Source organism: Ostrea edulis, chromosome 2 (genome assembly GCF_947568905.1).
Source record: "Ostrea edulis chromosome 2, xbOstEdul1.1, whole genome shotgun sequence".
Taxonomy (NCBI): Eukaryota; Metazoa; Mollusca; class Bivalvia; order Ostreida; family Ostreidae; genus Ostrea; species Ostrea edulis.
This window is the reverse complement of record NC_079165.1, coordinates 27556595-27579886: the sequence shown is the minus strand read 5'-3', so window position 1 is coordinate 27579886 and position 23292 is coordinate 27556595. Positions and strand designations below refer to the sequence as shown.

General features: G+C 36.5%; 1 protein-coding gene across 1 annotated transcript; it reads right to left on the bottom strand.

Moving 5' to 3' along the window:
• Positions 1 to 2492: 2492 nt before the first annotated feature.
• LOC125679844 (collagen alpha-3(VI) chain-like) lies at positions 2493 to 22091 on the bottom strand. Its single transcript, XM_056153348.1, has 18 exons — positions 22061 to 22091; positions 20208 to 20489; positions 19496 to 19921; positions 16502 to 16669; positions 15934 to 16341; positions 15641 to 15808; positions 13575 to 14018; positions 13140 to 13304; positions 12372 to 12791; positions 9879 to 10634; positions 9609 to 9677; positions 9362 to 9529; positions 9184 to 9256; positions 8457 to 8638; positions 7638 to 7817; positions 7207 to 7334; positions 4647 to 4986; positions 2493 to 3088 (listed from the first exon to the last, which is right to left on the bottom strand). The coding sequence occupies exons 1-18, from the start codon at positions 22089 to 22091 to the stop codon at positions 2991 to 2993; spliced, it is 4506 nt and encodes a 1501-aa protein (XP_056009323.1). The 3' UTR covers positions 2493 to 2990.
• Between the last annotated feature and the right edge of the window lie 1201 nt (positions 22092 to 23292).

The following is a 23292-nucleotide window of genomic DNA, read 5'->3' as shown; positions in this document are numbered from 1 at the left end:
TATTTTTGGTGGCCTGCCTCGATTCAAAATTGATCATACACAAAGCATACTCTTGCGTTTTGAATCAGATGAAGGATATAAACACCATATACAGGTGATAATGGAATATTTGATACCTAAATATGGGAATGTGACGATGGGGAACCTGAAGTCATCTTGTTTGTCGTAAAGTTGGGTTATCAGTTTCCGTTAACATCTATGCCCATGTAACATATCTAATTCTTGTATCACTTCAAGATAGATACATGATACCTGCTTTTATTTTGATGAAAGGTGAAGATAACGCACAGTGATCAATCTCAAAACTCCTATAAGCAACACAAAATAGATAGATCGGCAAACACGGACCCCTGGACACACTAGTGATGTGTTTAACTTTTAATAGCGCTCACGAATACTCTTCAACATGCGAACGCATGCCACGACACGGGACATCCGTTTTTAAGGTCATATCCGAAAGACCCTTGATTCTTACTTCCGAGCGTCCAGCGTTTGCGAAGGAACAATCACTGCCTATGCTTATGTCTTAGGTTTGACGTGGCCATGGCACAAACTCCTGGTTGTAAAGCGAACACTCTATCACTGAGCTACCACGACCGGTCTCTCTATATTTAGGCACTGTAAAGGTGGTAATTAAACAAGGTTGGATATGATAACGGAAGTATATTACTAAGAACAGGAAAACATGGTGTAGACTTGAACTTGAAATATGATGGAATGAAAACCTTAATTTCTTTTGCGAAGAACGTTGCCTATGTTGACAGCATCTATTTCTTTCTTAGTAAATTGAAGTTTAAGAACTGATGGTATGAATCGGAATTCGTAACCCGCAGTGGTTTGAAGAGGTTGTAATCCATGACCAAAATATGCAGGCTGTATTATGGTATAATCTGATGAAAATCAGCTCCTCGATCCGCTAAAACATGTTTCAACAATATAGAAAAGGAATTGATAGAGGAACTGATTTTAATCTGATGATATTCTGGTATTGAAAAATCTAAGTAAAGGCTAGTTTTCGCCTCTTCAAATAAAGTATTCAAAACTTTCAATGGAACAGAGTAAAGTTTTGTGTGAATAAAATGTGGACCTAAATGTCTGTTGACATAACGTAAAGGTGATTCAAGTATGACATCGTGTATACTTGGTCTTTGTTATGAATGATGCCCATGACAACTTTTACGTCTTTATGTATTTGAAAAACGTCGCTATGTTATTTCCTTGTGGACTAGTCAGATTACCAACCTTCTCTAGATTGTCGTTGCACCCATATGGAAATACAGTGCCCAAACTCGTGATCCAGTAATCTTCTTGTTGTCTAAGAAAAGGTTAATTAATGTTGAGTTGTTGGTATGATGGTAATTGTTATACCCCCGAGATCGAAGATCAGGGGGGGGGGGGGGGCATATTGTTTTTGTCCTGTCTGTCACTCTGTAATTCTGTCTGAAACTTTAACTTTGCTAATAACTTTTGAATAGTAAGTGATAGAGCTTTGATATTTCACATGAGTATGTCTTATGCCAAGACCTTTCCGTGGGTACGAACATGTTTGACTCTGTGACCTCGACCTTGGAGTTTGGTCTACTTTTTAAAATTTTCAACCTTGCAAATAACATTTGAACAGTAAGAGCTAGAGCTTTGATATTTCATATAAGTATTTCCTGTGACAAGACCAAGACCTTTTTGTTGGTACCAAACTTTTTGACTTTGAGACCTTGACCTTGAAGTTTGGTCTACTTTTTGAAAATTTTAACTTTGCTAATATCTTTTGAACAGTAAGTGATAGAGCTTTGATATTTCACATGATTATCCCTTGTGATAAGACCTTTCCGTTGGTACTAAACCTTTTGACCTTGACATTTGACCTAATTCTAAAAAAAAAATGACATTGGTCATAACTTCTAAATGGTAAATATTAGAGCTTTCATATTGCACACGAGCATTTCTTGTGACAAGATCTTTCTACTGGTACCAAGATATTTGTCCTTGTGCCCTTGGCCATCTTCGGAATTGGTCATTATCGGGGACATTTGTGTTTTACAAACACATCTTGTTTTTAGAATTTTGACCATGATAGACAAGATAGAATGATCTGATGAACTAAAATGTTTATAGAGAAGTTGATGGCCTCTATTATTGATTGGAAACATGTGTCCCGATATTCTTTTATTCTTTTCCCGGCATATATCAATCCACAGAGATTACAGTCAATTCCGTAGACAATGTTAGAATATTTACAGGTGAAATATTTCCAAGTTTTGGTCCAAAATTACGTCCATAGATATCATTATTAAATGAATTCCTAGTGATCAATATATCACAGGTTTTACAGTTTTTGACAGGTAGGAGACATAATATATCTTAATGAAACATGGCAGTCTTTAAAGTGAGTATATGACTTTTTCATATTTGTCCCCAAACAGATTAATTGACGACTGTACATACAGCAATAGGTTAATGCGAGGGACACCAACCAATCTGTTGGAGCCTGTATATATTTTGTTAAGTGCAGTTCATTGGTGGCAACGTTGCCCTCAACATGGATTAAAGTATTTGTAAAATTAAAATTACTACGTCCATTACCTCTAACTGACAGACATACAGCAATCAGAATTTAGTTATAGGAAGACGTCTCTGGCTCAAGCTGTAGCAAATTAAAACATGATTTATAGAACAAACTACTTTATTGTACAAGCTTCTGGGTAGAACAAACTATCTCATAGTACAAACTACTTTATAGTACAAACTACTTTATAGTACAAACTACTTTATAGTACATACTTTATAGATAAAACTACTTTATAGTACAAACTACTTTATGGTACAAACTACTTTATAGAACAAACTACTTTATAGTACAAACTACTTTATGGTACAAACTACTCAAACTGATACACCAAATCAATTTTGTTTAACTATTCTTGCTGTTCATATGATGTCCATAAAACGGAGCAACTATGAACACCGGGCATTCGCTTTTTCTAATTTGGATATCACGTAGCAAACATCGTGTGACACAACAAGCCGCATCCGGTGACGAGGATAATGGTTATTGGCACTACAGCCGCAATAATGGACGTCAAAAACCACTCTGTAAAGAAACACAATTTCTACTTCAAGATGGATATCAGCAAACTATTCCCGCAATAATGTGATCATATTATGTCATACTTGTATAGATAACAGAAGTCGTTGCACCTTATCTTTAAAAAGGTTGAATAATGCATTGTATGTCCATGTATTTAAAAAAAATTACTGAAAGCATTGAACTTTTACATTTAATTCTAATAACCATTAGGCTTATTCCATTGATATTTTCTCAAACTAATTACCAGTCAGCACGCCTGATATATGAAACCCATTTGTCACATTACATACATGTAGATCAGTACTTCTGGTACCGAACATCGGGTATTCTTTGTGTGGGGTATATTTGGCGAGTTTTTTCTGTAGAAAGTAGTGTGAAATTTCAGCACTTTGAATTTTAGCACAGCGTCACTGATATGGATAGAAATTTTAACACTATTTTGGTGAATTCTTCTCATCCGTCAAAAGGCCAAAATATCCAGTGCGCCAAAATCAGAATGTTTGTGCGTGCTGAAAATACTGGACGCGGCTGAATTTGTTTTCTAACTTTTTGATACCTTGTTGTGACTGCTCTGGGATATAGTAATGACATGTCTGTGTCTGTGTAACTAAGTTTTGTCGACAAAAGGTTGTATCCTAATCCCATTGTATGTACGTCTGATGGGCCGAGCGATTTTGATTTTCAAAGTGTTTATGTAATGTAAAAGGTCAAGACTCTATGGCATGTCAAACGTTGCAATATTTAATCTTTTTCATTTGTATTGTATAATTTTCCATTTGTATTCTATATTTTCCATTTGCATGGTATATTTTTCCATTTGCATTCTATATTTTCCATTTGTATTGTATAATTTTCCATTTACATTCTATATTTTCCATCTGCATTGCATAAATTTCCATTTGTATTGTATAATTTCCATTTGTATTGTATAATTTTTCATTTGTATTCTATATTTTCCATTTGTATTGTATAATTTTTCATTTGTATTGTATCCAAGGGATTGTTTATTTTGATTTGTCACTGCTACGCCACTGTGCGCTGAGCATAGTAAGTCTATTTGTGGTATGTCACCGGCCTACAGCTGGTGATAGCTAAATATAAGTGGGACCTAAACTAAAGAAATCCTTCGTAACAAATAAAAATAAACAATCCCTCGGATACAATACAAATGAAAAATTTTGCAATGCAAATGGAAATTATACAATGCAAACGAAAAAATTATATAATACAAATGAAAAATATAGAATACAAATGATAAATTATACAATATGAATAGAAAATATAGAATACAAATAAAAAAATATTGACACTGCAAATGGAAAGTATACAAAGCAAATAAAAATTTATGCAATACAAATGGAAAATATAGAATACAAATGGAAAACAATACAATACAAATGTAAAATTACACAATACAAATGGAAAATTATACAATACAAATGAAAAATATCAAATAATGCAACGTTCGGCATTCCATAAGACTCTGACTACTCTGACTACTGGTAGGGGTGTTTTGAAAAGTTTCATGACGAAAACTTGTACAGCTCTGTAGAGTACTTACGAGGGGGCTTGTAATCCGTACTTTTAGCTGGCTTTTTTATATTCACTGTCAGAATACTCTGAGCCCTATCCTCAGTGTCATCACAGCACATGTAAACCAAATAGGAGTTGAAGTCCTTGTACACAAACTTCGCCCTGTCTGTGGTGATGACGTGGTAGGTAGACGAGCCTGGAGGGTCATTTGTAACGTTGAAATTGAACGTTTGTGGGTGAGTATTAGACAATGTGCAACACACAGGATCACCATAGGCGTCGGTCACTTCAGTGGTGTAGATGACGTCATTGGGAGGCGTGTTTTCCTTTATAGAGATGCTGTTTGGTAACGAGTGTATGAAGGGTGGCTGAAATGATCAAATTAAAGTTACGTAAGCTTATCTTTTACTACACTAATTCTCTATCAAAATAAGGTATTGAGCATGGAGAATAGTATCAAAAACCGAGAAGCATTCCATCGTTTAGTTTGGTACGTTTCTTATCTTTACAGAACGTTTCCAATGCTTGGTGGTCAAAGTAAAATGTTCCAAGAGAAATGGATGTGCCTAAGTCAATATGTACTGTAGTTCCATCAATTTTTTAGGGCAAAAACAATTTTGTGAAAAAGTCAATAATGTTACAATTTCATTGACATGTAAATTCGTGGACAGCTATCAGGTGTGGAACTTCTTTCTGAATTAGTAAACGCTGTACATTTTTGAGAACTCGATTTTCTGATCTGAGAAAATTGGTATTCAATGGATAATTATGAAACCATGGTATTATCAATAATAAGATACATACCTGCGTTAAACTCAATATCACTTTACACGCTGATTCTAACTACATGCATGTAACGTCCGATTGCTTGATCAAAATATAGGCTCACGGCGAAGGTGACCGTTCAACACGGAATGTTTACTCCACCGAGGCAATTGATACCATCTCTGGTATATGTGCCCAACTCTCTATCTTGTATTCCTTACAGGAGTTATGGGATTGATTTTCACCCTTTCATCCATTTATCAATAGTTTAGGCGGTCCTATTTAATCACTCATAGATCATATAAAAACCAATGTGTCTGTCCTTCCCATTCAATACAAAAATATCAGACAACGCTCTGCTGTTTTGAATTAATACAGTTGGAGTTATCGTATTCATTATCATGATCTCATTCTACGATTCCCTCGATCAAATGAACTGATTGTATGTATACATTGTATTTTTTCTTCTCATGATCCATATAAAAAATGAGCAACCACATGTGAACTGGTGTTTGTTAGGACTCATATTTACAACAATGCTTCTTGTCATTGTATTTTTTATTTTATCTACATTGACGTCCATTTTCTTTTGCATACCCTTGAAGTCGTTTTGGTATCAGCTTTCAGGGACCTAGCGTTAACTAAACCAAAGCGATTGGCTATTGCACTTTCTGGACCGTTTTTAAAAGTATATTACCATACGTGGATTGTATCTTAATTTTTCGAATAATGACTTTATATGGACCATCAAACATTTTTATATTCATCTATTCAATTTAGTTTTTGAATACATATTCATTTCTACAGTCATCATGATAATTTATAACGAATGAAAGGAACACATTTTATCTGTTTATAAAGCAAATGGTGGGTGTGACTGGTCTACAGGGTTTATGATTCCATCTCTGGTATATCCAGGGGTCCGTGTTTGCTCAACTCTTAATTTTGTATTCCTTATATAGGAATTATGAGATTGATCACTTTTCGTTATCTTCACCTTTCACAATGGGCTAAACATGAAGAAGACGTTGTCAGAATGATGATTCAAAAGAAGTAAAATGGATATTCGATTCAAGCTGACCTTGTAATTTACCATTGTTGATCTTAGAGAAACTTCTTTAACTTTCAAATAATGATTTCATTTCCTTTAAAAATGAATTTACAATGCTGATTTTCTTTTTCATGCCAGACTTGACCACTCAAGTATCTCTTTGAAGTGGGACGGTCGACTGTTTTTAAACGTCTATCGGTGTTTGAGAAATTCCGCAAACTCTTCTAAGTTTAATTGTTCTAAAATACTTCATGTAATGAAAAGTTGGGATATGCATGAGAAAATTTTCTGGATGCCATACATCATATGGTACTTTTAAGTCATGCAATTAAAAGAAACTAGTACAAGTTTGTAACTATGTTTCCTCATCTACATAATATGTTTCCCGACCCCGGATTCCAAAAAATCCCTACCGTGAAATAAAGAATGTGCGCTCAAGCCAAACCAACCAGGTGTAGATATTTACATTTAGCTGGGTTTTTTTTTACTTAAACGGAATGTGTACAAAGGCATGAAGAAATACTCTAAATCCCGCGAGTTATATTATGCTAGCTTAATTACTGTAAAAGTGGTTATTTACGCTGGGGGTTAAGTTCGCGTTTTCCCACGTCCAACATTACGCGTGGGGGAAAATACACGGTAACTGAATGTGATATTTAATTATATTATATCAAACATTCATAACTTTACACGTGGGGGAAATTTACGCGCTAATTGTTAACGAATGGGCCCATTTTCACTCCATCTTACTGTTTAAAACCTTCAGTCTTACCCAGTTGACTGTGGCGATTTCTACTGAGACTGTAGCGCTATTGTCACACGAATCCTCCGCGGTGACTATCATGTAGTGGGTATCTAAATATTTAGACTTGGGCAGCTGACGTGTTGTCCTCATTATCCCTGTTGACAAAAGAACCGAGAGTGTTAAACCCTTACTATCTCAGTGACCAGTGATAATAAGATTGATTAGTTGTATATATTATTTAACGTCCCACTCATATCAAGACGTCACCATTGCCGGTAAAGGGCTGCAAAATTTAGGCCTGTGCTCTGCGCTTACGACCTTTGAGCAGGGAGGGATCTTTATCGTGCCACACCTGCTGTGACACGGGATCAAGGTTTTTGCAGTCTTATTCGAAGGATCGCTCAATTCAGTCGCCTCTACTTTCAATACCATTGAAATTGTTAATTTCTTTTTCTTACCTCTTGAATTTACGGAAAAATATTTCCATGTTTGATTAACATCAGCAGGATCCGGGAGGATTTGATAAGTGACATCTTCCATGTAATCCACTCCTTCCAAACCTAGATCCGCCACATAACCTCCAACTTTGATGTGATCCTTTACACTTAAATTGTATGGTGGAAAATTAATCGGTGTATCTTAAAAAGAAAATTTTAAAAAGAAAATGTAAATTTACTCTGATTGAAATTAGCAAATAAGTATCATACATGTTGTAAAATTTGATATCGTTAATGCTGGTTTGATGATCGCAACTCAGTTGAGTTCTACCAAGGATATGTTAATGGAAGTGGCAATGAGGATCTTTGAAAACTTGCAAAATTAATGTGTGCGACTGTTAAACCAATTAACGACCTCAAATTAATAAGATCCGTCATGAAATCAAGGAATAGCTAGTCTGTCTTCCTGGATTCGACGGTAAAACTGAATCAGATTTATCGATCTAATTCTGAAGACAGGATCGTTATTCTCATTTTAATATAAATCTCGATTTTATCGCTTTATTTTGTTTATTGTTTGATAAGATATGTCCCTAAATACCAATCCAAAAGCGAATGACAAAACCTGATGCATTAGATTACCCAATTCGACCTTATGTTTCTGCGCTATTTCTTCTATAACTTAACAAATGAAAGATTTGCGTCTGGTAAAACTGTCTCAAACTTCAATGTGTACCGTGTATTTACTAGTAAGCATACGTGGCAAGAGAATAAACGCCTTACGATCAAACAAAGCATTGGCAGTTATATCTTATTAGAGATAATAAGCATATATCATACTGTCTTCTAATGTGTATCTGACGGCATAAGCCACTCCAGGCTGAAGGGTGGAAATGTTGTTCCAGTCAAACTCTATCCCTGGTGCTAAGTCACCGCGTCCGACAGCTTTCCGGGTGTTTGTAGGGCAACCAGGAGACCCGGCACAGCTTCCATACGTCACTACATTCTCTAAAGCACAGCGCCTGAAATCGTGATGACATCGCTATGATTTATATTTGTGATGTTCACACTCTTGTTCATCAATTTCATGTACCATGAATATCCATATACGCGTAGTTTAATTTTGTTAGTTCTGATGCCAAATCTGACAAATATTTCACATTGATTCAAATAAATTTTTATGATAAAGTGTTACAAAAATTGATTTCTTACATCTCCAACATTTTCTAATCGTAGTTATTCGTATCAATCCCCTTATGCACCTGATCCCACCTCTGATATATCCAGGGGTCTGTGTTTGACCAACTCTTAATTTTGTAACCAAAGACGTAAATTGAATGTGACCAATATCATCTCATACTTAAACAATAGTGTGAGAATCCACCATGCTCCCTTTGAATATGAAGTTAATTGTTTTCTCATTTTAAAAAATTCATTGTTTAACATTTTTTATAATTCAGACTTGATGAATGTTAGTTGAAAACAACACACGAAATGACAGAGAAAACCCTGTAACTGACGAAGACATGTTTTTGTTGTATTTATCTCACAACATAAATATAATCACCATCCAATCAAATCTCCTGTTACAACCGCAATCCTCTCATCATCTAGCACAGAAAAACTCGTTGTATTAGCTCCTGAAAAAATAATTTCTAAATAGAAATTTGCATGAAATTTCGAAATGATTAATCGCCTTTCATTGCTTTTGTTTCATTGATCAAGTAGTATTTATTAAAACCCACCGTCAACTAAGATAGAGTTGAAACCGACCACTTTATACAGTCCCGCAGCCGTTGGTCGCCACACTACAAGATCTACATAACCAGAAACGGAATGGTGGATTTCCCATTCTGAGATCCGCCCGCAACACGTCATAACAAAACTAGCATCGGTCATTAAATACATCCTATCTGCAATAGGTAGAACAAAAAAATAAAAGACAAATCAATTTCTTTCTTTCTTTGTTGAGGATTAACACTCAAAACCTACCAATGTCGTTATCTACTCCCGACTTTAGTGAGTTGAAATCAGAGTAGGATATGGTTTGAGCTCCACATTCTGAAACATATAGATAGTGCAGCATGTAATGTTCTGTAAATGCAAGAGATCAATATATATCTCATTACAAAAGCATCTGCTCATAGTCTTTTTATTAAATCTTACATTTTGATTTAATGCAACACTATGATTTTTTAAACTCAACAACTCGAAGAATGAAAACAACTGCGGAATCAATGAAAGACCCCTATATTTACTTACTTGCTTGTGGCGGTTTAGTAGTTGTCGGTACTGAAGTTGTTGTTAATGTGGTGTCTGTTCCCGAAGTGGTTAATGATGATGTTGTGCCCTGTGTTACTGTGTTTTGGGATGTAGTTGTGCTTGACTGGGTTATTTGTGATTCTGGAGTTGAAAGCAGGGATGTAGTTGTGGTAGTGTCTGTTGCTGTTGTTGACTGTGGTGTAGTGGTACTTTGAAATGTTGTCGATGATTGGTCTGTTGTTATATGTTCAGTTGTTGCGGTTGTTTGGGATGTGGACGATGTTGATAATTGTCCTGTTGTGGTTGTCTGCTCTGTTGATGTGGTTGATTGGGATGTAGAAGACGTTGATGATTGCTCTGTTGTTGTAGTAGTCTGTTCTGTTGATGTGGTGCTTGTTGTGGTAGTAGCTTGAGTTGCAGTGGTGGTGGTGGTCAGTTGGGGTGTTGTGGTGGTGGTTAGTTGGGGTGTTGTGGTGGTGGTTAGTTGGGGTGTTGTGGTGGTGGTCAGTTGGGGTGTTGTGGTGGTGGTTAGTTGGGGTGTTGTGGTGGGGGTCTCTTGAGTTGTTGTGGTGGTGGTCTGTTGAGTTGTGGTGGTGGTGGTCTGTTGAGTTGTGGTGGTGGTGACTTGACATGTTGTTATCGCGGTAAGAACAGCAGATTCTATCGACGTTAGATCGGAATACGAAGATGCATAAAAATACTTTGCCTCGTCTCCTACAGTACTTTTCCACTCCGTAGGATAACCACTAGCAATATCTGCAAAGAATGCATTTAGAAACGTATGTACGACTGTGATCATGATTTAACGTTTAGAATCCCTATCATCTGTAAGTTTTATTTTTGAAATAATTCAGTCAAATCAAATCTACACAGCTATTGTTGCGGTTTAAAATTTATACTTTTGCGAACGGGGATTCTTTATCACGCTAGGAAAGACTCACTATTTTGTCTTTCATGAGTGTGTTCTCAAAATAATGTGGAAAGTAATTTTAAAGCAATACGTCTGAATCGGTAATAGAGAAACTTAGGACTGAAATCTTTGATCCTCTATTCATGAAAGTGCAGACTTTATCGACAGTTAATGCTAAACAGTGCAACTTTCAAAATCTGATATTTGAAAAATGCTATAGTATTTAATTAGCAATATTCCATTATCACCTGCATATGGTGTTTTCATCTCTCAGCTGATTCGATACGCAAGAGCTTGTTCTGCGTATGGTCAGTTTTTAAATCGAGGCAAGCTACTGACAAACAAGTTGATGGTACAGGGGTTCCAAGAGTCTCGTTTAAAATCAGCATTTCGCAAATTATATGGTCGTTATAACGATCTAGTTTGCCAATACAACCTATCATTGGGTCAAATGCTGTCTGACGTGTTTCATACCGATTGTTAGACCGTTCGTGGCACTGTGATCTAGACAACGGATAACTCCGTTTACATGATCAAGATATAAGGTTCACGGTGGGTATGACCGGTCGACAGGAAATGTTACTCCTCCTAGGCACTTGATCCCACGGCTGGTGTGTCCAGGGGTCGGTGTTTGTCCAACTCTCTATTTTGTATTGGTTATAGGAGTTATGAGATTGATCAATGTTCTTTATCTTCACCTCTCATAGTAAATGCTCCTTATGGCGTATTTTATTTTGTATGTCTACTGTGAAATAATTCTGATAAATGGTCTCCGTTACGCAGTAGCTTACATGTTTCACTTGCTTCAGTGATTCTGTATAATGATACGTGGTTTTAATTTTAGTTGTTGAAGACCAATTCTTTTTGACACCGTAAAAATATGGGTCCTGTAATCGGTACTTTAAGAGTGCCACAAAAGATGCAAGTATACTGCCCCCTGGCAAGTCATATCAACAAGATTCAGTTCACAAAATAAATTTTCCTGCGCTTGTCGTAAGAGGCGACTGAATGAGGCGGTGCTTCGAATGAGACCGCAAAACCGAGGCTCAGTGTCACAGCAAGTATGGTTCGATTAATATCCCTCCCCGCTAAAGGACTGTAAGCACCGAGCACAGACCTAAATTTCGAAGCCCTTCACCGGCAATGGTGACGTCTCCATATGAGTGAAAAATTCTTGGGCGTGACGTTAAGCAATATACAACCAACTAAACAAAATGAATAGCCAAACGCTCGGCATTTAGAAGTGAGATTCACGGATTTTTCAGATATAACCTTAAAACGGTGTTCCTGTGTCGTGGCAGGCAATGGCAAGTTAAATTACCATAATTACTACGGCCCTGAGCGCTAAGCATAGGTCTAAATTTGTAGTACCTCACCTACAACTGATGACGTCTCAATATAAATGAAAAATTCTCGACGGGACGTAAAACAAACAACCAAGCAACTAACCAAACTAAATACATTGTATGTATGAAATTCTATGGAGGTGTAGTACATATCAATTTGAATAAGTACTTTCTCACTAATTAATGCCATTGATGTATCTTATATCATCACCTTTTTCATTCATCGTTCTATATTACCTATTGCAAAGATGTGGTTGCTCGAGTCCTGACGTATTCGTTGGCCTTCCGTAGCTGTCCCCGATCGACTTCCATCGATAGAAAACACATAGAAGTTGTCTGCATCCGCTCTGTCTCCGTTAGCTGCTGTGAAAATGTCGGATTCGGCATACGCTAGTGCGTTATCTACATTATTCTTTGACGTGTCATCATCTGGGATCTGTTTAATAGCATAAGCGACCTCAGCGGAAGTGGAGTATGTTAGTAAATCAAACCGTGTAGTTTCGTCATTGTTGTATGTTATAGTGGCGATCCTGGTGGAGGTCGGCGAGACGTTGATTTGAGATGCTAAGTTAGCGAAGAAGTACTTCAGATACAAGAAGTTTGCATCCTTAGATGACGAACTAGCCTCAATGATGAAGACAATGTCTAATTTGCAATCTTAAAAATAAAAATAAAACCAGCTTTGGTGGGGTTGATGAAATAAAACCACATTAAGTGAAGCTGATGTTAAAAATAAAACAAGAATAAGTGGAGATGTCGGAAATAAACCAGGTTCATTAAGCTGAATAAAGAATATAGAATGTTTTCATTGCAATATTCAGGTTTAAAAACTACATGTAGTGTGTAGGCAGTAAAATTCGATTTCTTTTGCTTTTCATGATTGGTATCTTTTTAATTAAGTAACAGTTGAACGTGAGTAGATATAATCGACCGGATAATTGTTAGGCAAACTTTGCTCAATAGATGGCGCTGGTAGTCAGACTTTTTGAACTAGAGTAAACTCACCTGGAGTTGTCACATTTACAGGTGATGTCTGAGACGATGGGCAATGTGTAAAGTTTGTCAAGAAGTTGTGGCTGTTACAAGTAAGACTGGAGAAGGATGACCAAGAAAAGAAGTGATCCGAGTCCACAGCCGCTTGGTACACTCCAGTAGAGGAATAGTCCACCACTAGGGGAGAGAAGGAACTAATAATAAAACTAGAAATGGAGATGGTAAGGTTCCGGAAGAGATAACAAATACTATAGTATTTTATATACATTTACAGAGATAAATTCGTAATGAAATACTAATACATATCTAAAGTAATTCTAATTCAATTCAAATTAATTAAATTACCAAATTCTAAAACTCTATCGGCCATACATTACTAACATCTGATATAGAAAATAAAAACCAAATTCGAAGAAGTGTTTATATCACTGTACAAGGCTACCAAACCTATGATGAAAACTTCCTTCGTGGGATCAGACGTCAGAGCCGGAACGTAATTTTCCACATCCCCGTAATCATAACCGTGCGTAATCAAGACGTAATAATCCAAGGCATCCATCCGATCTCCACTTCCACTCGTAAAGACATTTTCTAACGCGTATTCTATAGCTCTGTCCACGTATCTGTACGATCGGCTATAGACAGTGTTTCCATTAGCGATATTCTGGATAGCAGTCTGTACGTCCTCCGATGAGTTGTAATGATTCAGTGAAAATACCATGAACCCATCGTTTCCGTAGGTTACCAGAGCTACCCTGATGCCATCATCCGATATCTTGATTCTCTTCATCAGGTCAATTATAAAGAGCTTCTGATTCTCAAATTCTGTGGTTGATACGCTAGATATGTCATCTAACAGGAATGCTAGATCTATCTTACACTCAGGAAAAACTGCAATGATAAAGAACATGCTTGATTAAGTGGTCATATTTTAGAACTTGAAAATATTTTTTAAAGGAAGTGAACATGAAAAAAATATTTGTTGCATAATAAACTTTAAAGACCTCCTGAAACTAAATAGTGTGGCCTGAATCTAATTTGCTTGTTTCTATTACGAGATTTTATCAATTAAACACTCTAAATTAAAGGTTTATGGAGGTCATCTATTATTTCCCAGTATGCATCTGTGCTCTGACGTAGATGAGACACATTGCTGTTGACTGGGTCACTATCATACAGCAGAAATTTATGGATTCATATTAGAATTGATGGATAAGGTTTTGGAGCAAAAAAAAATTGAAATCAAATCTAATGAAAAAGAAGAAAACACTCCCACAAAATATACCCAGCTCCTCCAACTTCTGAATTTACTCAGAAGCACTAGTACTGTTATATTTCAAGATTCCATATCAATTAATTTCATTAGATTTTATTTGGAGATAATTAAGGTGACTGTGTCATAAAAGTACTGCAATATAGGCATATAATTTATATATTTTATAATAATTGATGTACATGGACCACAGATATATTTCGAAGATGCAATTTTCAGTTATATTACTTATTTACACTAATAAAATTTACTCATTCAGAATCTGTATCAAAGTCTGGGGTTTCAAGAAATCCTTTATAATTGCATTGCTCTTTAGGAAATGCTCCCTTAATTTATGTCACAACAAATGAGGGTAAAACTACTCTAATTTTTTCCTCCCAAGAGGCTGACCGCGTCTGACCTAGTTGATAAACTGTCTGTAGGTCATAGATCTTGATAGCATGCCTGCAAGAGAATTGTTACTGTATTATATCACGTGTGTGTGAAATTGGAAATATTTGCACACAAATGCCATGTTATGTTTAAATTTTAATACATGTGAATACAGAAGGTATTTTTCATTTTTGTGTTTTTCTTACTTGTTTAACAAGTTGTTAATTCCAAGTCCTCTTAGATCCTTCCTGATTGGATACATAAATCCATGGATAAATGTAAGCTGTATCAATTATAACAGGACTTAGACATACCATGTCAAAATATGGGTGTAGAGAACCACACTTTATTTGTATATCCATGTAATCTGACACAAAATGTTCAAACTCATGACAACAAAGACACCCCTTGAATGTACATATTTCCTCTCTCATTAAAAGCAATTGCTGGTAAAGAAGAATTATTCTGAGAAGCAATTTCGTCCTCTGTAACATCAGGTTCAAACTGATATCCCATATTTAATTCACTTTCTGCTGATGACATTTTAACGTTGATACTTACAATGTGCCAAAAAATACACAATGTGTCCCACTGACATCAGCATCAGTGCTGTCCTCTAGTGGATGCTAAGAGATAACCTAGCAGTGAGGTAATAATATTTTGAATATGGCAGCTCCCAAGGATTGAAAAAATTAGTTAATCTTTATGAAATATATCCCTACTAAAGAAAGCTACATCTTAATGATTTTCAGAATTCATTTTACACATCAAAATGAAAAATTTAAACCCTTTGTCACATTTTCATGTTCACTTCCTTTAAGTTAATCAACATTAGGATTGTTGAGAGAGAGAAAAAAGAGAGACGAACTTGTTGACTGAACTTCACTGTTGTTCAAAGGACAAGTGGTGATGAGAGAAGTGACATTACTTCTGATGGTCGGCAGGTTGTTCTCGTTAGATATATAGATGTACCTTGATTCATCTCCACACGTGTCAATCGTGGCTTTCCACTCCGAAGAATACGAAGTTCCTATATCTGAAAAGTACAATGTCGTAGAAAAAATAATGTGCTTCCTTCTTAATCATCTTATGTTGTAAGTCTTCTAAATTGTGTACATTAATGGACATCAAGTCTACATCCAAGCCTTAGATATATAATACCTATAGCAAACAGGTAATCAGATCCTGACGCTCTGATCCCCCTTCCTATGGAGTCGGTGTTTGATGACGATGTCGCAGTGAACACGTAATAATTCCATGCATCAGATCTGTCTCCATTGGCTGGTGTAAAAATATTATCACGCGCATGCTCTAAACCGATGTTTAGATTCCGGGAGTATGACGATGTGTCTGGCATGGCCTCCACTGCCTGCCGAATACCATCAGAGGTGTTGAAAGTGTTCAAATCAAAAAGAGTTACAGCCGTAGATGCATAGGTGACAACTGCTACTCGTATGTCACCGGAAGTAATATCGATACCATCTAACACCTCAGAAATGAATGTGGACGTGTATTTTGCATCTGTGTAGTACGAGTTGTCAACCACGAAAGCAATATCAAGCTTGCAATCTATGAAGGAGAGGATGATACGACAAAGGACATAAAATAGATATCAATGACATTCAGTGTTAGACAATAACTCCCTTTAACTTTTTCACCCATATACACTTTGTTGAAAATGTTAATGCATGCGTTATTCAGGGTTTAATACAGATGGAATTTGACCTACTTGGCAGTATGGGTGTCATGGTGACGGAGGGACATATGAGGAGTTTCTCCAGAAGTGCCTGTCTTTCAGGTACAAGGTCAGCACTAATACTGTCAATGGCAAAATAGTTATCACTGTCTCCCACAGCAGCTATCAGGTCGCTCTCCAAACTTGAACTCGGAAGCCAACCTGAAAATATTGAAGTTGCATCATGTTTCAAGGCGTAATTAAGTTTTCAGAAAACATCATAACTACATACTGTGCTTCTGTATGCAATGTACTATCGATTGATACCATCGAGTGTCCCTACTAGTTATGTGTTTTCACATTATATTTATTTGTATTCTATTGGACCGGTTAGAGCGTTCGATTTGAGACCTGGAGCTTCCTACTCTTGCCTTGGTCGTCTCCAACCTTAGGTAGTGACTGCTCCCTCGCCAAACCCTCATAATTTGACGCGAAAGTCGAGAGCCTTTCAAAACTGAGTTCCAATAATGCGGAGTCTGATGACACGATAAAGAACCAGCACTGTAACAGTCCTGAGAACTGTGCATAGGTTTATGTTTGTGTCCCTTCGCCTACAGCTGGTGTTGTCTTATTTAGGTGAAATTTCCTTTAATGGACGGAAATCAAATAAAAACGTCCCATCGTAGAGTATTTCTGTAAGAATTATCTATCATGCCGATTCTTACCGTGACATGAGACCTCCGTGTTCAAGGTCATATCAGAATGACTTTTAACAAAACTGCCTGCTCCCATTTAAAAATATTGTTAGCAATACAATACTTTAACAAGGGTAGACATGATTCAGACTTCTCCCTCGCTTCAACCTTCTTTTTCTTAGTAATTTCAATCATCCACCGCCGCAGATCTTTGAAATCGTCCCTATTCTGCCAATTCATGCAACTCCCCATGTACATGTACCTCACAAATCAACTTCCCACATACTTTATTTACCTTGACCCAAGGGAAGAGCAACTGCAGTCCTGTGAAACGAAAGTACATCGACGTTGTGTACCCATTCAGAACTCTTGGTACGTTACCTCACATAAAGAGATAACTCCCGTTTTATCCGACAGTAGAAAAATATGTTTTTAAAAATGCTACAGAAGAAAAAGAGTGGTTGAGATATACACTTTTACTTTTAAAATTAATTTTATTTTGTCTTAACAAATGGATTTATAACATTTCATAAGGAAATATTTAAAACAAAAAGACCTATATACACACCAATGTAACCGCACGATATACTTTCGTTCAGAGATATGTGGCGGTGAGTGGGCAAAATACGGGAAATTACAAAGGAGGTTCGAAGCGAGGGAAGGGATTGACATCCTATACCCCCTTGTTAAAATATATACCTGTAAATTGTTTTTATATTTCTCAACTGATTCGATATGAAAGATATTTTTCTGCGTATGATCAGTTTTTAAATCGAGGCAGGCTACTGACAAAAACGTTGATGTTGGTTTCAACAGTCTCGTTTAGAGTGAGCATTTCGCACATTCTATGGTCGTTATAATAATCTAGTTTGCCAATACAACCTGTCATTGGGTTAAATACTGTTTGATGTGTTTCATGCTGATTGTTAGGCCATTCTTGGCACAATGATTCTGACTACGGATTGCTCCGTTTACCTGATCAAGATATAGGGCTCACGGCGGATTTAACCGGTCGACATGGGATGCTTACTCCTAGGTACATGATCTCACCTCTGGTATATTCAGGGATCCGTGTTTCCCCAACTCTCTTGTATTCCTTAAAGGAGTTGTGAGATTGATCACTGGAAAGCTGACGATAGAACAGATGATATCATCCCTTTTGTCATAAAGTTGAGTTGTTTGTTTGCCGTTGATATTCATTTTCAATGACATATCTAAGTGTGAAGCAGATGTGGAGTACTCTGTGGTTTCTTTTATCTCGAGTTCACAAGGATGTATATAATCGACATATGACTGAATATGGCTATTGGTAATAGTTGAAAGGTGAAGATAACGAACAGTGATCAGTCTCATAACTTCTAAAAGCCATACTAAATAGAGAGTTAGGCATACACGGACCCCTGGTTATACCAGAGGTGGGATCGGGTCCCTAGGAGGAGTAAGCACCCCATGTCGAAATATCTAAATATCGAGTTAAAGGCCACACAAAGAATGTTTTTCTTCTTATGTAGAATCTTTTGAATAAATTTTACCTTGCTTCATAAGAAAATAAAAACAGACCATCTAACAAAGGAGCACAATTCGTGCCCATGAAATTTTTATTAGACTTGGAAGATCTGATGACCAAAGACTACGGAGAATTTGTCAATGAGGAATTCCAGCATATCATTTATTTCAACTTCAGGGTACTTGTCGTGGAATCAGAGTGGTGTTTAAGAAAGTAATTTTTTGGATGATTTCTACCGGGGTAGATGCAAATGTTTCCTTTTTCCATTTTTTTAAGAAGCAACTGTCTATGTTGTCACATCTCCATATGAGTGAAAAAGTCTCGAGAGGAATGTTAAACAAGATATAATACAATCTATGATATCAAAACATCTCGTCTTTAATCTGTCGAGAGGAATTGTCGAATGAATTGTTGAAAGGCAGTACGTTTTGATGCTGTTGATTTACGATGTCAAATTTACTAAAAGTTCTACAGAAATTTTCAGAATCCACATTTGCTTTACACCATTTCTGGCATATTTTGTAGCACAGTACGTTTGAACTTTCTCCTTCTCAAGGACAAGGGAAAACAAATTGAAGAGTAGAGAGTAGAACAAATGCGAACCCTGGACACACTAGAGGTGGAATAAGGTGCCTAGGAATAGTATTCCACCTCTGGTATATCCAGGGGTCCGTGTTTGCCCAACTCTCTATATTGTATTTCTTATAGGAGGCATGAGATTGAACACTGTTCATTATCTTCACCTTTCATATATATCATTTTTTTATGTTGCTCGTTTAAGCCTACAAGCGATTGGTATTTTTCTTCTCACTAATTTCAGGTATGTGAAAAAATGTAGAAACTTACCCACTGCAAACATTTTGTTTTTGTTGTTCGTCCTGATTAAAGATCCGATACCAGCCGCTGGATAACTGGAACTTTTGTGGGCACTCAGCAGAACATAATAAGTATAAGCATCAGAACGTCTGCCATTCTCCAGCTTCACAAATTCGTAATATGCATATTCAAGTGCTTTTTTAGTATAATAGGAGGAGTAATACGATGTTGGTATGGCCTCAATTTCCAGTTTTACTTGTGTTAGATTGGTGGTGAAAGCTCTTTCGTAGTCAACATTGGAGTCGTATGTCATGTAACCGATTTTCAGATCAAGCTCATGGGTAGCATTATTTAGGCCATCAGTCAAACCAGTGAAGAAACTGTTGATGTCTGTTAGGTCATGTCTGGTGTAGTAACTTCTTTCAAATACGTATAAAACATCGATTTTGCAGCCTCCTATCAATAGATTAGACGAACAATCGAGATATAGAGAACAGAATTTCAAAATAAGCATTGGAAATATTTCTACTTGAATAATCGCTCTATCGAAACAGAAAAAGGAAATGAGTTAGACACAGATTTGCCAAATAACAAAAGTAACATATTAGAATGTTCACTGGCTATCCCAACTACCAGTGAAACGGATGCTTCACAAACAACAATGAAAATCTAGTGTTCTGAAATAAGATAATACATGATATAATTTTTCATTTTAAGTAGTCAATTTGAGTAGCATGGGCACCTGCTGCTGTTGTTGTCGTTCCAGCAGTTGCCGTTGTAACACCAAAACCGGTAGATGTCGCTTCGGTCGTGGTTGTTCCAGCAGTTGTTGTAACATCAGAACCGGTAGATGTCGCTTCAGTCGTGGTTGTTCCAGCAGTTATCGTTGTAACATCAGAACTAGTAGATGCCGCTTCGATCGTGGTAAGTCCAGCAGTTGTCGTTATATCTGAAGCAGTAGATGGCGCTTCGGTATTGGTTGTTACCCCCGCTGTCGTGCTGGAAGCAACAACTACTGATGTACCTATTAAAAATGTAGATCAAATGAAATCCTCTTATCAAAATACAAACAAAACACTAAAATGATAGTGCCTGACATGTACCTTTACAATGGATATGTAGTGAGGCAACGTGTAAATAATCTATGCTTCCAAATCCTGCTAGAGGGCGCTGTATTTGCAAATGCATGTAGCACGTAAAATAAAATACACTGTAAATCCGAAATGACACCTTTTAATTACGTATTCTGCTTCCGATATAAGGAATGGAATTACTCTTTATGTCAACCTGCTCCGAAATAAGCCAAACTCGAATAAAAGATTAAAAAGGTCATTTATTAAATAAATAGATGAAAATCAAAAGGAGTAACGTATATACAAGCACATATATAGAAAACTACAACCCCTGAATAGCACCCAATATAAAGTACAAAAGTAAAGCATCATCATCTCGCTATATACCTCTCAATAGGAGTGACATATGAACATTCCAAAAACGGGTGCTGCAGAAAGTAAAACTATCAATGGCACGTTTCCATAGTAAAGGGAAAAGACATGTTTCATAGTAAAGGATCTCGACTCTCGCGAAATGACTCATGCACGTCAAATCGCAAGAACATCAATTCGCGAGTGCTCTTTTGATCAAGAGTTTTTGCATGTAATTTGGCAATACAAAATTAAAAGCGATTAATTTTATTTCGCGAGTAATGTTTCTCGCGAATTCACGCGATGATAAATTCCTCACGCATATTTAGGAGTTTACAAAATTGTCTTGAATTTTTTTTTAAAGTACAAAACTTCCCACCAGAGAGGAGAATTTGCAGTGTGTCCATAAGAGAACATGGCTCTACGTGTAAGAATGGAACTTCATTATATTTATCAGAAAACATGGCTCTACGTGTAAGAATGTAACTTCATTATATTTATCAGAAAACATGACTCTACGCGTAAGAATGGAACTTCATTATATTTATCAGAAAACATGGCTCTACGTGTAAGAATGAAACTTTATTATATATATCAGAAAACATTGTTCTACGTGTAAGAATGGAACTTTATTATATTTATCAGTGTTTCATGTCAACCTAAGAATTCTATTTTCAGAAAATGCCATCGTCGCTGGGTCGCATTTCCATTTTGTAATTTAAATCAACAAGCTCATTAGCGAGAAACTTTTTAGGAATTTCGAGTTTTTGATACAACCCCCCTCCCCTGAAAACCGAGACAACAAATAATTGTCAAACTTCCTTCAATAGTATTCTTATCTTAGCCCCACACTGGCCTCATCATTCTAATATTTCGTATACAGAATACAAAATCAAGAGTTGGACACACCAGAGGTGGGATCAGGTGCACAGGAGGTGCAAGCATCTCCTGTTGACCCGTCACACCCGCCGTAAGCCATTTATCTGGATCAGATAAACGGAGGAATCCCAAACAATACCTCTGGTAAAATTAACTGCATTTAGCGAAACTTATCCAAGAAATTGTTTCTCTTTATGTCAGCGGCATTCAGAGACAGCATTTGAGTCACTTGTATATTTCAAACACTTTAACATTTGAACTGTAATGGAAAGGAGGTTACTTCTGATTATACTCTTTGTGACAAGGTCTTTACAGTGGTACATCTTGTCTCATCATTGACGAATCCACTGATTAAGAAACCTAATTGGAATCATTCAAATACTAATGGTTATTGATTTTGAATAAATTTCATAATTACTGAAGATATTCAAATAAGTAGATGTATACTCACAGATAATGAATAAATACGCAAGTGCAAAAATATCCATTGTTTTCGTAACTTATGTACTTCGTCAATACCTCTTTAAAATAATTTATCAGGTCAGAGCTCTGCACAGGATATTAAGTATTTAGGCCAACCTACATAGATTCTACTTTTCACGTCATCTACGCTCGCGTATGATTTTGATCAATTTGCCAAATATGAAAAATTTTGAAGCCAAAATTTTATTTTAGGCCCGGAAGGAGTTTATATTTGTGACGCATTGGAGCAAAATTAATAGATCCAAATCGTTGGTTGATTTTTTCCAAAGCGAGGTTTGGTTATCAGTATCTACTTGACATTTGTTTTTCCTGGGTTGTCATCCACACCTATTCAGGTTTTAAATGTGTTTGATCATTTTGCCACTCCGTCTCTCACCTAACGTTTGAAAAACTTCACCTGACGTAAAACGCAGAATTCATTTTGTTCGGTCTTAGGGAATTTACTGCTTCAGTCTTTGATACAGCATTCAGCACGAAAACGGCACGTTAAAGGGAACAATTGACTCCAGAAACTGAAAGATGATTCTGTGTAATTAATTAATTAATTGTACGCCCATTTAAAGTCCGTTCATCTTTTTAACAACGTTGGAAACTTAAGCATCAATGAGGCGATTCAGGTGTGGCCATATTACGACCTTCTTCATACACTCGGTTATTTGATTTAAGAAAGGCATTTAAAAGACTTCGTGTCTTAATTTATTTTTTTAACTATTATCTATTTTCTGTATTTTTAAATAACGATATTTAGATTGCATAAAGAATACCACGTCCCTTGTTTAATGTAAACCCCTTAAACATACATACACACACAAAAAACCAAACCAAGTACTTCTCTGATAACGTTGTTAGTCTGCCTCATACGGTTCTATGGCGATTGACGGCTACAAGAACAAAAAGGATGGCATATTTGTCATATAGACACCTGTATTAATGGTACATTGTATCAGTGTCATAGGCGGATTTAACAGGAGCGTAACGCTCCCGCTATCCACCTCACGTTGACAAAGTTTTACATAAGTAAGATCGATCACAGGATATATC